We start from the raw sequence: 14050 nt of genomic DNA on the forward strand, positions 1-14050 counted from the left end.
TACTGTTTTGCTATTTATCCTGTATTTATACCATCTATTTATTTTGTTCATGCTTTCCTGCCTTCTTTTGAATCTTCATGCTCTCTCTTGGGCTTTTGATTATTCTTCTTGGTATTGTGTTTTAGTGGTTACTCTTGGGATTAGAATATGTGTTCTTACCTTATCACAATCCACTTGTAATTAATATTATGCCACTTTGAATTAAATGCAAAACCCTTAGCACGATACAGTGATATTACTGCTCCCACCATCCTCTGCACTCTTGCTGTCATCCATGTTTCTTCTATATAGAGTCCCCGTTATCCACAGCTGGTAGATTTCAAGACCCCAGTGGATGCCTCAAACTGTGATAATTTTGAGCCCTACATATACTGTGCTTTTTCCCATATATATACACCTAGGATAAAGTTTAATTGTAACCCAGTAAGAGATTAACAACACACAGTAAAGATTAACAACAATAATCACAACAGTATAATTATGACAATATACTGTAATAGAAGTTACATAAATGTGGTATCTCTCTCTCTCTCCCCCCACCCCGTCTCTCTCTCTCTGTCTCTCTCTCAATATCTTTATATTTTTAGACCAGTAACTGAAACTGTGAAAAAAGAATTGCTGATAAGGGAGGACTACCATGTATGTAATGAACCCCATAACATAGTGTTATTACTTTTGCTTTAAATAATTAAACAATCAACAGTCTTTTTGGAAATTAAGGGAAAAAATATGTCGACCATTTCTGTTGCTCTTCCTTTCTTTCCCTAGAGCCAAATTTCCATCTAGAATCATCTCTCTTTAGCCTGAAGAATTATGTGTAGCATTTCTTAAAGTCTAAGTCTGATGGTAACAAATTCTCTTTTTCAGACAAGACTTTCGTGTATATGAAAATATCTTTATTAACACTCTAATTTTTTGGCGGATAATTTTCTTGGATGTAGAATTCTGGGTACTTTTTCTGTCAGCCTTTTAAAGATGCCACACTACCGTCTTCTGGTCAGACAGGGGTCCTCCTCGGTCTTCCGCACCTGACCCCTTGCCGAAGACCTTCTGACCCCATGCCACCTCCTCTCATGTGATCAAGGATCCCCAACCACCTGCTCTGCTACAGTCCAGGGGCCTCTGAGAAGCCTCCTGCTCCTTCGAGGGCTCTGCCGCCATCCTCCTGTGGCTTTTACTGCTCTTACACTCCCCTTCTCGTTACCTCTTACCCACCTGCCCAGACTCTCAGTTCTGCCGTCGGCCCTGAGCGTTGGTCCGCACGCTTCTCTGCCTCCCCACCGCATGTGCTCTGGCCCTAGCATTTGGCCCATGGAAGGCAGGGGAGAGGCAGTGAGGTCCCAGGCTTTCATGAAAACCAAGCGTAGTGTTGGTGTCTTCTTTTCTCCCACTCTCCTCTGTGCTACTCGGTACCAGGATGCATCTTCCCAAGTAACTGAACTGAATGCCTCCCCTCAGCGGGTAGGGACACCTAAGAAGGCCAGGCTTGGGGAGCACATGAGAGGTGAGACCTCGCTGATGCTCTGCCCTAAGCCAGCTTGGTCCTCAGGCCCCCGAGTCCTAGTTTTCATTTCAGCCACTTCCTGGATTTGATGCTGATGTTGGCAATGCAGCTGTATCCAGGATACAAATCCATAGAACGCGGCCACGCAGCACCCAGAGAATACACTGCCACTCTGCGTCCCCAGCTCCAGATCCCCACAGGGGCACCCACGGGACTCCTGGGAAGCAGGCCTGGATCCTACACAGTGAGGCCAGAGACCCCCACCTGGGAACCAGCCCCTGGTCCCCGCTTTGCCTGAGGCCCCACCCACCTCCCACTAGGTATGGGAGGGGCCTCAAGTCCTTGCTGCTCCAGCCCTCTGGGTTCTTTAAAAGGTAAAGCCCCAAAGAGGAATTCGAAATTCCACAGCTCCTCATAACATGGCCCAGGGGTGTCCTTAACTGTGGTCCATGACAAAGTTTGGGGTGAGGCAGACTGTGTGTTTACAGTACACAGGATCTGACAACTTTCAAATTGTTTCATCGAAGTTTGGAGGAGTGAGGAGATATGAGTACCCAGTAAAGGCAAGTCAGTTATCTATATGAAGTCAGTTTATATATGTATAAAATATATACACGTGTTTATAATATGAGTATGTGTGTGTGGTGTGTGTGTGTGTGGTGTGTGTGTGTGGTATGTGTGGTTGGTGCGTGTGTGGTGTGTGGTTGGTGTGTGTGTGGTGCGTGTGGTTGTGTGTGTGTGTGGTGTGTGTGTGTGGTGTGTGTGGGAGGGGTGTGTATGTGTGTGGTGTGTGTTTGGTTGAACAAGATCCTCATTGCGATCACTACCAAGTCCTCACCGAGGCTTATTGTACAGAAGGTTAGAATATGAAGTCAGCCTGCTGGAATATGAATCTCAACTACCTTCTTCTTTCTCGTCTGCATAATGGGGATAATATACTTACTATAAGTATGACAGTTGTTGTGAGGATTAAATTAGATAATACATGTGAAATACTCAGAACAGCAGAAAGAAACAGGAGCAGGCACGACCCAGGGCCTGCTATGTGGGAACAGACACGGATCAATACGTGTTAAATGCTCAGAACAGTGTCTCTTAAGCCCCCAAGACATTTTGTATTGACAGTCCAGTTACAGTGACTGTTTCTTTGTGGTAAGTACTCATAGCCATAGTGTCTGGTTCTATACCTATCCAGGAATCATGGAATACATTTTGTCTTAGTGCAGGCATAACGGGTCCCTTGTGCCCTAGGCAAGTCCCAGCTCCTGGCAACATCAGCTTTCTCAGGCTGCTAGGATCTCTGGATCGGTGCTGCTCCTCTGAGCGTGGTCTCCCACCTGTAGCGAACCCCTCCAGCCCCTCGGAAAACCTCCATGAACCCCCGGAAAGTACCATACAGTTTTGAGCCTTTGTGCCTTTTCAGGAGGAAGGTCCTTACCTCTCAGCAGACTGAGAAAGGCTACAGCCCCCGTCGGAGGCTGGCTCAGTGGGGTGGATGAGCCAGCACCCTGGTGCAGACACCGAGGTGTTGAAAAGTGGAGGAATAAAAATCATTTGCCAATCAGAAATGAGGGACTTCTCAGCCATCGCTTTCATCACAGATCATGTCAAAGCCAGGGTGTGAGGTTCATCAAACACATGAGTAATTTACCTCTTAGGGCCTGTCCTGCCGACTCTCTGGTCATTCCCTGGGATGGCCTTTCCCAGCTCATAATTGCTCTGAAACCTGGAGCCAGCAGTCTCCGCTACCACGAAACCACTGCTTACCTTGCGAATGGCTTCCGTGGCCACTTGGAATCTCTTCATTCACCTTGCCACCTTCTAAAGCTCTGCCCTCAAAAACATCATAGAGCACCTCTTCTGGGTGCCACCGCACTTCATGCTGGTGAACCTTGGGACAGAGAATGGCCCCTCCTACTCTCCAAGTACCCTCCAACAAGGGGAGAGAAGAACAAGAAAGCCACAGGGCACCGCCACTGTAAGAGGGTCACGTGAGAGACCCAGGATGCATGAGACGCAGCGGGAAACGCAAAAAGAAACAGCAGGCACGGCCCAGGGCCTCCCGTATGGGGAACAGACACTGAGCAGAGAGAGGAATTGTCAGATGTGAAGGGATAAGACAGGACGCTCTGATGGAGAGGCAGCTAGCGGGAGGTTGGGAATGCGCTTTCACCCAAGACCTGAAAGGCAGCAGAGGCCTGCTGTTTCAGCATCGTGTCTGCTGCACCATCCGCACAGCCCCTGTCTACCTCCCCAGCCCTGCCAGGGGGGATCCTTTCTCTTCCCGTGGTGTATCCATGTGTCAGACCGTGTAAGTTAGAGCCGAGACTTGTGCCTGTGCGCTTAGCCCATGAGCATTCGTTGAATTTTCTTATAGTTCAGGGAATATCTTCCAGAAAGTTCTAAGGACATTTATTGGCCCGAAATAGATTTATTTTAAGATTAGGAGAGCTGAAGGCAAAACCTTTGTTGGGAAAGGATCCAGCATCTACGCACCCAGGGGGCTGTCCCGTGCCTGTCCAGTCCCTGCCCCCACAGCCCCACAGCACGCAGCTGTTGCTGGTTTTCAGGCACGCTTCTGGAGGGACCTCCCAGGTCTCAGCTGTTTTGAGATGACAACAGACTTGAAATCCTTGCTGACACAATGATGCAGCGTTTTTATGATGACCAAGAGCCTTCTCGTAAAAATCCCTCTTTTGCACAACACAGGCTCATTCTGACTCTTAAAGGCAATTGCCTCGTCTCTGCTGGCCAAGAACAATAAACAACTTTGAAGGCCAAAAATGTTTCTCTGACCCTAATATCTGCACCGTCCTTGAAACCCTGAAGCTGTATTTGTTTTTCCTCCATCAACCAAAGTTAATGTTAAGCGATTCCCCAACTGCAACCCCACTGATGGAGACTTGAGCCCTTTGCTACGCCTGACATTTGTAGGACCACAGGTGTGTTCATGTCTTCCCTTAGCCGCCTTCTAGTCTCTGTCTTAGAAGCCTTGATAGACATATTCATGGGACCTGTCTTCATTGTCCTTTGAAGCATTTATTCTCAGTATAAAAACCGCCCTTCTCTTACTAACAGAATTCCGAGGGCCCTGGGAGGAAGGAGCCCAGCAGCCTGAGGGCCTTCAGCACAGCCTCTCCCCACGCCAGGCCGTCTGCTGGGAGCTTGGGCCCCGCTGTTCACCATTCCCCTTGATGTGTTTCAGCTACCTCCTGCCTCATCTCCTTCCATCTAAACCTGGCCTGGACACCCACGGCATGCGACACCCCACAGCCAACACCATCCAGAGGGTATTTAAGATGAGCTTCGTGCCCGTTGGCTTCTGGCAAAGGTTCATAGCACGGATGCTGATCAGCCTGGCGGAGATGGACCTGCAGGTATTATAGCTGCGGTTTCTGCATAGGGGGTGCCCAAGGGGCACCTGCAGTTGTACCCTCGTGAGAGGGGAGTGCCCTTTGCTGGGGGGCCCTGCTTGGAGACCCTTCTCCCAGAGCGATACCACTGATGCAGTGCCAGGGGGCAGGTGTGGCATGGGCTGCTGGTCAACCCATGTCAGCCATCCTGTGAGTTCCAAAGCAGCACCCACCTTAGAACACACTGTTTATAAGTGGTGGTTCTAAATGTTAGCCCGCCTCAAAATCACCTGGAGTTGGTTAGAACACAGTTTGGTGGGCCCCACCCCAGAAGTTCTGATTCAGTAGGCATAGACAGAGGTCAAGAATTCACATTTCTGTCCATTCCCCAAGGGATGCCACCGGCCCCGCAGCCACGCCTGGAGAACCGTGGCTTAGAAGCACGGCTTCGCCATCCTGGCTGTACACTAGGCTCGCCTGGAGGAGGTTCTCAAAGACACTAACCACACTCCAGCCGATCAAACAGGATCTTTTGAGTGTGGCATAGTGTTGAAAAGTGATTCCTCTTTGGTTTTTTTAAGGCTCCCAGGCAATTCCCCTGTGCACCCAGTTTGAGAACCACTTGTGCAGAACTTTACATTGCTCTGGTAACGCTGGAGACCCAGCCCAAGGAGTTCGCTTCTGTGGGCTTACCTGGGGTTATGGGAACGAGTCCAGCTGTCAGGCAGCGTGAATTTCATGCAAGGCAGGAACATGGAAGCAATATTTGCTACAGTGGTATTTTTCAAAGTGGCTTTCCCACACCCACAAAATCAGCTTCACCTGGGGACGTGTGAGGAATGCACATTCTCAGGCCCCACCTCAAACCCACTGCGTGAGAAACTGCAGACGGAACCCCGCACTGGTTTTCACAAGCCCTCCAGGGGATTCTGACACACCTTTGGTTTTGTGACCTCCTGGCATAACCCCTGACTGTCAAATCCTTGACATTAAACTCCGTATGAGTTTACTGTTGCTACAACCTAATTAGAAAGCCTTATTGAATTATAACTTCTCAGCTCTATAAAAATGTTCCTTGATCGTCCCATTTTACAGAAATGGTAAGAAAAATAAACGCAAAAGCCTTAACGTCCATCGTGACATTAGCGGCCTGCACTGGCGGCGAGGGAGATTTGTTTATAGCGTCAGAAGTTTGCACTGATTGAAGGAGTGGGTGCTGGCACTCCGACGTTCCCATCCCTCTGCCCTCCCTTTGAACTCTGTGTCCTGCTGCGTTCTCAGGGGAGGGTCAGGAAGCACTAGCGTGGTGGGAGGCCGAGCTCACAAGTGGGGCCCAGCTGGGCCTGGAGGCCGGGGCGCCCTTCCGGGCAGCAGCATCCCTCACTTGAAGTTAGGAAAGAAGTGCTATTGAAATTCAGATGGGTGGCAGGAAGGGAGAGAGAGTTCCGTCCCATCACTCATCAAAGCCATGCAAATTCAGGCAGCAGGGAGACGCCACTTTTCATCCATCACATTAGCAAAGGGCTGAGCCGTAATCCCCAGCCCTCGGCACGATGCGGCCCTGCGCACACTGGTAGGTGGTGCACAGGACAGCCTCACCGTTCAAATAGCGATTCCTCAGGACGCATCCAGACCTTTAAAACATCCAGGCCCTTTGGCACATAATCCCACTGGTAAACATCTAAACGAAGGACATCAGTTTGAATCAGAGAAAGCTTTGTGCCTTTCTTATGTGCCTCACACGGTTTTGAGGGAGCAAAAGATTGGAACCAACTTACCCTTCCAGAAGAGGGTGGTTCACGAAATGGCTATACTTGACAGAATATTAAACTTTAGAAAAACGAATTTAATGTGTGATTTTAATGGCATAGGAAAAGTGAAGTTTTTTAAAGTATACAAAATTAGAAATCCAATATGGCTTCAGCTGTTTTTTATACATATATGGAGACAGAAAAAAAAAATCCTGGAATAATGCATACCAAAATCTGAATGATCTCTCTGCTTGGTGTTAAATTAGTGTTTGGTTTTCCTTCTTACATTTTTCTGTATTTTCTACATTGTCTAATATGAGTTTTTGCTTGTAAAGTCAGAAAAGGGAAAAAAATTTAAAGGACAGCCTATGTTTCAATTCTTTGGAAAAACTGTGTTTCCGGAATGCCCTGGAGACCTCATCAGATAATGTAACGTTTAATTTGGCAGCAGGGATCAGCGGCGTGGAGGAGAGGGTGGGAAAGACGGTGGTCATTTATCAAGATGGGGCCCAGCCCGGCCTCCACAGAGCTCTGCCCAGGGCCAGCGAGGAGCCCAGAATACTTAAGCAGGGTCTTTTCTCTGTCTTTCAGCTGTTTGAAAACAAGAAGAATACTAAAAGCAGGAACAGGAAAGTCACCATTTACAGTTTTACGGGAAACCAGAGAAATCGCTGTAGCACATTCAGAGTGAAAAGAAATCAGACCATCTATTGGCAGGAAGGGCTCCTGGTCACTTTTGATGGGGGCTACCTCAGGTAGGAGCATCTGGAAGCCCACCTGTTGGGCCAGCAGGTGCCACAGCAGCCACCCGGGGCCACCTCCACAGGATGTCTCATCCTCTTGGTGTCCAGAATTGTGCTCCTGAGAGCGGCTTGTCATGGCAGCTTGCTAGAAATGTGAGGCCCTCCCATGAGTGTCCCAGAGGCTTGGGTCTCCTCACCCCGGCTGAGCCCCCCTCGCAGGACAGGAAAGGCAAAGGCAGATGCGGTGGCCACAGCTCAGGACTTGAGGGACGCAGCAGCCATTGAGCTCAGGAGAGCTTTGAGCACCTCCCACGGTCATTCAGGTCACCTTGGTGACCTTGCAGCCATCCTGCCCATCCCCTTGTTCCACCAGAAGCCAGGCTGGGGACAGAGGGTGCTGGGACTCCTCAGCCCCCATCTCCACTGCCCATAACCAGACACAGAACTCACCCCCCTGTGCCATTTATTCTTGGTCTTTTGAGAGAGATAGAACTAAAGTCAGCTCAACAGGCTTAATGAATGATACACACCAAGATTATTTTAATATTTACAATGAACTTTGCAAAATATTCTTCAGCTCTGAGAGGAGAAGAAGTGAAAGGGGAGATAACTTTACAGAGGGCTTGATTGGGACCTGCCGCTTCCACATAGAGGTTCTCACTTAAAGCCCATGGTTGCCGCTGCACAGATGAGAACCCTGAGGCGCAGGGAGGTCCCAGAACTTCCTTAGAGCCTCACCTGAGGGTCAGCTCCCAGGCTGAGCGTCCCTGACTGCAATCTTCCTCGTGTCTCCTTCACCAGGCCAGGTCCAGGGCAAGAACCAGGCAGGGCCACACACACACGTACGCACAGGGAGGAGTCCCCATCAGTCCTGGAGGCCACAGACCCCCTCCAGGTCCCCAGAGGTTGAGTCCTGTCCCTGGGGGTGGGGATATCATCCCAGGGACCCCCAGAGCCAGATCACAATGGGCTCCTTTCGGTTTCTGGGTTGCAGTGTGGAATCTTCTGACGTGAACTGGAAAAAGAAGAAAAGTGGAGGAATAAAAATCATTTGCCAGTCAGAAATGAGGGACTTCTCGGCCATGGCTTTCATCACGGATCATGTCAATTCCTTGATTGATCAGTGGTTTCCTGGTAAGAGAAGGTGCTGGAAACAAGCCCTTGTTCATGCTAATATTTATGAATCAGGGTGGGACTGCTTCTTTGGGGGAAGGACAAAAGTCCCACTGGGATTTGGCCCAAGAAAACCAGGGTGTCTTAACAGACCTTTTATGGGAGTTCTAGCCCTGAGAAGTCCAGCTCTGTCACTGGGGGGAGTACCATGAGGAAGATGGGGTTCAGACCCCACTGGGAATTTGCAGGGAAACAGCCTGCCAGCTGCCCACAGGCATGGCAAGAAAGATGACACTGGTACCACAAGCTGTCCACGGAGATGCTCAGTGTGAGCTCACACATGTCTTGTCTTCACAGTGAGGCCGATGTGGCTGAAATCGGGGGGGAGTTGGCAGATGGAGATTTATCTCCTGTGCAGGGACAGGGATGAAGGGAAGCTGGAGCCACCAAGGGGCCTTGCTCTCCTTCCCTGCCGCCCCACCCATCCCAGCAGTGATCAACCCACTCACACAGCCCTTTTCAGACCCTTTGGATCTGTTTCTTCATTGACAGTTCACTCAAAAAAAAAACTTTTGAGCAAAGTTGCTGAGACCCCCTGTTTGTTTTGCTCTGGGGTAGAGAGGACTCCCAGAGCAGCCTGCAGGGGGGAAGGCCATCGGGGCTAAATGGAACAGGTAGCTGTGGGGGAGGCTGCTCTGAGAGCCTCAGGCCCTGAACACTGGAGGCCAAGCAAGCGAGTGGTGGACGGTGGGTTTGGAATTACAGTGCCGCCCCGCAAGCCTCGGCGTGTCCCCCAGCCTCCTGGGCCAGCCTGCCTGCATGCGGTGCCTGCATCCCAGAAAGCATCAGGGAAGGTGGCGAAAGAGCAGTGGTGGTGTGCACTCAGGAGACACATTCCAGATCCCAGGGCGTTAGAAATAAGGCCTGCAGTCGTAAGGGAAAACGAGCACTTAGATAAAGGGTTTCTCAGCAAGGCAGGTTTACTCTTGTGCAGGGGGGTGCCTTCCATATGGCTGGTTGCTACGAGAGCACACACAACAAAGGAGAGTAGAAGCTTTTATTTTTAACACGACTCTTGCTTTTGTGCCCTTTCCCCATTGGCTGGGGTCAGACTGCACAATTTAAACTAGACTTGATTGGCTAAACATTTAAACTTTCTTAGATACGGTGGATGGGTGGACACATGATGGGAGAGAGAGGAGAGAAGGAGGGGTCGTCTGCGGCAAACTAAAGAGCTGGTCTTTCTTTAAATAGGAAAGGAATGTGAGCGCGTGCTGATAACGCTCCTGGTGCTGTGGCGTGCATGAGCATGTAGTAAAGTCAGAAGAAAAGGAGAAGAAAGGGTTGGGGGTACTGGGAATGAAAGAATAAAAGGTTGAGCTGGCTGTTTGAAGAGAAACCTTGCTGTATCTCACACAGGGTCTGGTCTCTCTGACAGGGTTGGGGTCCTTCCTGTGTCAGCAGGAAGGCTGACCCACAAGGAAAAAGGCTTAGTAAGGAGCCCTCGGAGAAGACAGCTGGGTGTGTGTGTCACGGTGATTTGGGAGGCACTTGGCCACCCAAGGGGGCGCTTAGAACCGTGTGAACCCTTCTGAGCACTTTACAGCTCCCCGCCAGCCAATATTCCCGCCACAGCAGGTGCTGGGCAGTTTGACAGGTCACCTGAGATGAAAAGGGCTCAGGTGAGCCCCTGAGACAGGCTGCCTGGAGCCGGCATCCCCAGCCAGGGGCCCCTTCCCGTGGAATGCCTTGCACATGGACCTGCAGATATCAGATATGCCTGGAAAGTTCTAGGCATCCACCTCCTATTCTGCATGAAGCAGACAGTTGCCCACCCTGAGGGCACCTCCACAGGGCACCTTGGAGGGTGTTTCTCTGCACCTCCTAGCAGAGGCGTGTGAGGGAACCCATGTCCAATGACTCAGTTTTGTCTGTGATCATTTGCACTCATTTCTCCCCCTGCATTGCCTTCATAGACATTGTAACCGGGATGTTTCTCTTAAGAAGGGCGCCTTACACACTGCGGTGGTTGGCTTGTTGGAGGATAGCTCAGACCCAGTCTGCAGTGACCTGTTAGGGCCCAGTCATGCAGGTGGGATCCCCACCCTCCTCTCAGGGCCCCCAGCCAGACTGCTCCGTGTCCCGACTCCTGGACAGTTCTCAGAAGCATTCTGAACCCTCTCTAGACACGTCTTTCAGGACAAACAATCGCACTCTCCAAGAAAAGACCCCTGAAGGTGGCACTGGGTTTCAGCCTGTCTCTTGGGTACAGGCCAGTCCAGGCAGCTCCTCTGCTGTGAAGGCCTCAGGGCCTGGGGTGCAGAGTGCTGCTCGGGAGCCCCACCTGTGCCACCTGCTTGTGAGCTGTCTCCTGCTCTGTTCTTATTTAGCCCTGACGGCCACAGAGAGCGACGGGACCCCACTCATGGAGCAGTATGTGCCCTGCCCGGTCTGCGAGACGACCTGGGCCCAGCACACAGACCCCAGTGAGAAATCAGAGGGTGTGCAGTACTTTGACATGGAAGACTGTGTGCTGACGGCCATCGAGCGGGACTTCATCTCCTGCCCCAGGCACCCGGACTTCCCCGTGCCGCTCCAGGAGCTGGTCCCTGAGCTGTTCATGACCGACTTCCCAGCCAGGTATGCCCAAAGGCCCCTCCCAGAACACAGCGCAGGTCACAGGGCGGCACTCCTCATTATGTAATTGCCGAGTGATCTCCAGGAAGATCCCTCTGGGGCCAGCAGGAGCCCCAGCCATCGCTTCCCACCAAATCACAGTACCTTTTAGGTTCCTATCCTTAGCTGCTTGAAGGGAACAGGCTGCTGGCTTTCCATTTTGGAGGCCTTGGCAGGCCCCGCTGGGAAAGCGCTTTGCAGGTGCAGCCGCCCTGCCTCCCCCCACACCGCCCCCCTTCCCCTCAGCCAGAGCTGCTCTCTCCCAAGTTGCCTCTCCCTTCTGACTCCCACCCAGCCAGCTCTCAGGGGCCAGCAGGTAAGTGCAGCTGGAGCTCCTGGGGAGTTCAGGAAGGGGAGAGCTCCCACCCATAGCCTCATTTACCTTTTTTGTCAAACGTTGACTCCTATCTGTGGCCCTAGCACTGGGCATTGGAACCCTCAAATCTGTTCTTAGAGCTGATTCTGCCTATGCTGACCCAAGATGATAACTAGGGAGAGAATGTGGGAGGAAATAGGAAACGTCATCTTTCAGAAGAAAACTTCCACAGGGGTCCTTCCTCTACAGCCACCACTTCCCTGGGCTTCGCCCTGTGGCAGCCATCACCACCTCTGAGGCCACTCCTGTCCCGAGCCCACTTTACAGGGGAAGCTGGGGCTCGGCAAGCCTGCATAACCCACCCAGGCTTGCCCACCTGCAAGTGACAGGGCCGGGGTAGCCCAGAGCTGTCCAGTCTCACAGATGGCTTTGGACCATGACATTCAGCCGTGGGGACGAATGACCCAGCCCAGGACCCACCCGCATCGGGGCAGGGGCAGTATGGCTGACGCTGGGTGTATGTGGCAGGCTCTTCCTGGAGAACAGCAAGCTGGAGCACAGCGAGGATGACAGCAGCATCCTGGGCCAGGGCGGCAGTGGCACCGTCATCTACCGGGCCCGGTACCAGGGCCAGCCCGTGGCCGTGAAGCGCTTCCACATCAAGAAATTCAAGAACTTCGCCAATGCCCCGGCAGGTAAGCGGGGCCCAGCTAGGTGCTATTTTGCTCAGACCTGTGCTTCCCAGGTCTAAGCTCTGTGCCACTTCTGAGGCCCAAGGCCGAATACACCTGGGTCCTCCTGCTGGCTGACACTGTGCTGTCCCCGGCAGACACCATGCTGAGGCACCTGCGGGCCACGGACGCCATGAAGAACTTCTCGGAGTTCCGGCAGGAGGCCAGCATGCTGCATGCGCTGCAGCACCCCTGCATCGTGGCACTCATCGGCATCAGCATCCACCCACTCTGCTTCGCCTTGGAGCTCGCGCCGCTCAGCAGCCTCAACACCGTGCTGTCCGAGAACACCAGAGGTACTGCGGGTGCCCACCCAACCCCGAGACCCAGAGCCCCAGGCGACTCCTGCCTGGCATGGGGGTAGAGCCTCAAGTGGCCTTGCCAAGTCCAGGGCATGCCCAACCCGTGGCTTGTATGACCATCCCCTGGGTATGAGGCCAGGCACCTTGCCAGGTCCAGTCACTGGGCAAAGCCTTGGGGAGGATGGGGGTGCACACACTGTGGAGTCAGGTAAGACCAGGCTCTGCTGCGCTCTGCTGAGTTTATTTGCCTGTTAAAGGAGGGTGATAACAGCCCTCACTGGGAGGGCACCAAGCACAGGAGCTGCATTAAATCACTTTTTTTTTTTTTTTTTGAGATGGAGTTCACTCTTGTTGCCCAGGCTGGAGTGCGGTGGCGCGATCTTGGCTCACCGCAACCTCCACCTCCGGGGTTCAAGCCGTTGTTCTGCCTCAGCCTCTTGAGTAGCTGAGACTGCAGGGGAGCACCACCACACCCAGCTAATTTTGTATTTTTAGTTGAGACAGGGTTTCTCCATGTTGGTCAGGCTGGTCTCGAACTTGTGACTTTAGGTGATCCGCCCACCTCAGCTTCACAAAGCGCTGGAATTACAGACATGAGCCATTGTGCCCGGCCTAAATCATTTTCTTAACCCCACATGCATATCACTGCGGAGACTCTGAGATCCTGGGGCCAATGGGACCATATCATACTTTCAAATAAAATTTTAAAGTAATTTACCTTGAGAAATGAGCAACTAAGAGTTGCCAGAGGGTGAAAGGTAGCTGTCTTTTGACTAGGGAAGAAGAAATGCTGTTAAAATTAATCACTCCTGCTTCAATGGAAGATAATTTTATAAACAGAATTCTTTATTATTTTTTAGACAGGGTCTGGCTTTGTTGGCCAGGCTGGAGTACGGTGGTGCGATCTCAGCTCACTGCAGCCTTGACCTCCTAAACTCAAGCGGTCCTCTCACCTCAACTTCCCGAGCAGCTGCAAGCACACACCACCACACCCAGCTAATTTTCCATTGCTGTTGTGTTGTTCTTGTTTTTGTAGAGATGGCGTTTCACCCTGTTGCCCAGGCTGTTCCTGAACTCCTGAGCTCAATCCATCCACCCACTCTAGCCTCCCAAAGTGCTGGAATTACAGGCATGAGCCACCACGCCCAGCCAAACATAATGCTGATATTGCAACTCGCTCCTTGACGTAGGACAGCCTTGGCCCGAGATGAACTCAAGGATGTCGAATCCTTGTGTGTGTCAGCAATTCCAGGAATAAGATATCATGAATGAAGCTATAGTGCTGAGCGTTTCTATCCTAAATACTATTTCGCTTAACCAGGCCATTCTCTGTCCCTTCTGGCAGCCTGGAGAATAGTGAGAATGTGTCAATAGAATATAAGGTATCTAGGGGCCAGACGCAGTGGCTCAGACTTTCGGAGTGCGAGGCAGCCAGATCGCTTAAAGCCAGGAATTCAAGACCAGCCTGGCCAAAATGGTGAAATACCGTCTCTACTAAAAATATAAAAATCAGCCAGGCATGGTGGCATGGGCCTGTAGTCCCAGCTACTCAACTTGGGAG

The 14050-nt window shown here is 51.5% G+C and overlaps 1 protein-coding gene across 3 annotated transcripts in view; it reads left to right on the forward strand.

Annotated features, from left to right (window-relative positions):
* Nucleotides 1-14050, forward strand: part of LRRK1 (leucine rich repeat kinase 1) — a 147983-nt gene that overhangs the window by 112334 nt on the left and 21599 nt on the right. For all 3 annotated transcript variants that reach the window (XM_032252866.1, XM_032252865.1, XM_032252868.1), the window contains 6 exons: nt 4710-4881; nt 7200-7363; nt 8346-8485; nt 10855-11104; nt 11985-12151; nt 12286-12483. In XM_032252866.1, coding sequence (XP_032108757.1) covers nt 4710-4881; nt 7200-7363; nt 8346-8485; nt 10855-11104; nt 11985-12151; nt 12286-12483 — 1091 coding nt within the window. The remainder of the gene's footprint in view (nt 1-4709; nt 4882-7199; nt 7364-8345; nt 8486-10854; nt 11105-11984; nt 12152-12285; nt 12484-14050) is intronic.

Source organism: Sapajus apella, unplaced genomic scaffold (assembly GCF_009761245.1).
Source record: "Sapajus apella isolate SASKATOON/1434 unplaced genomic scaffold, GSC_monkey_1.0 scaffold80, whole genome shotgun sequence".
In the NCBI taxonomy this organism is placed as follows: Eukaryota; Metazoa; Chordata; class Mammalia; order Primates; family Cebidae; genus Sapajus; species Sapajus apella.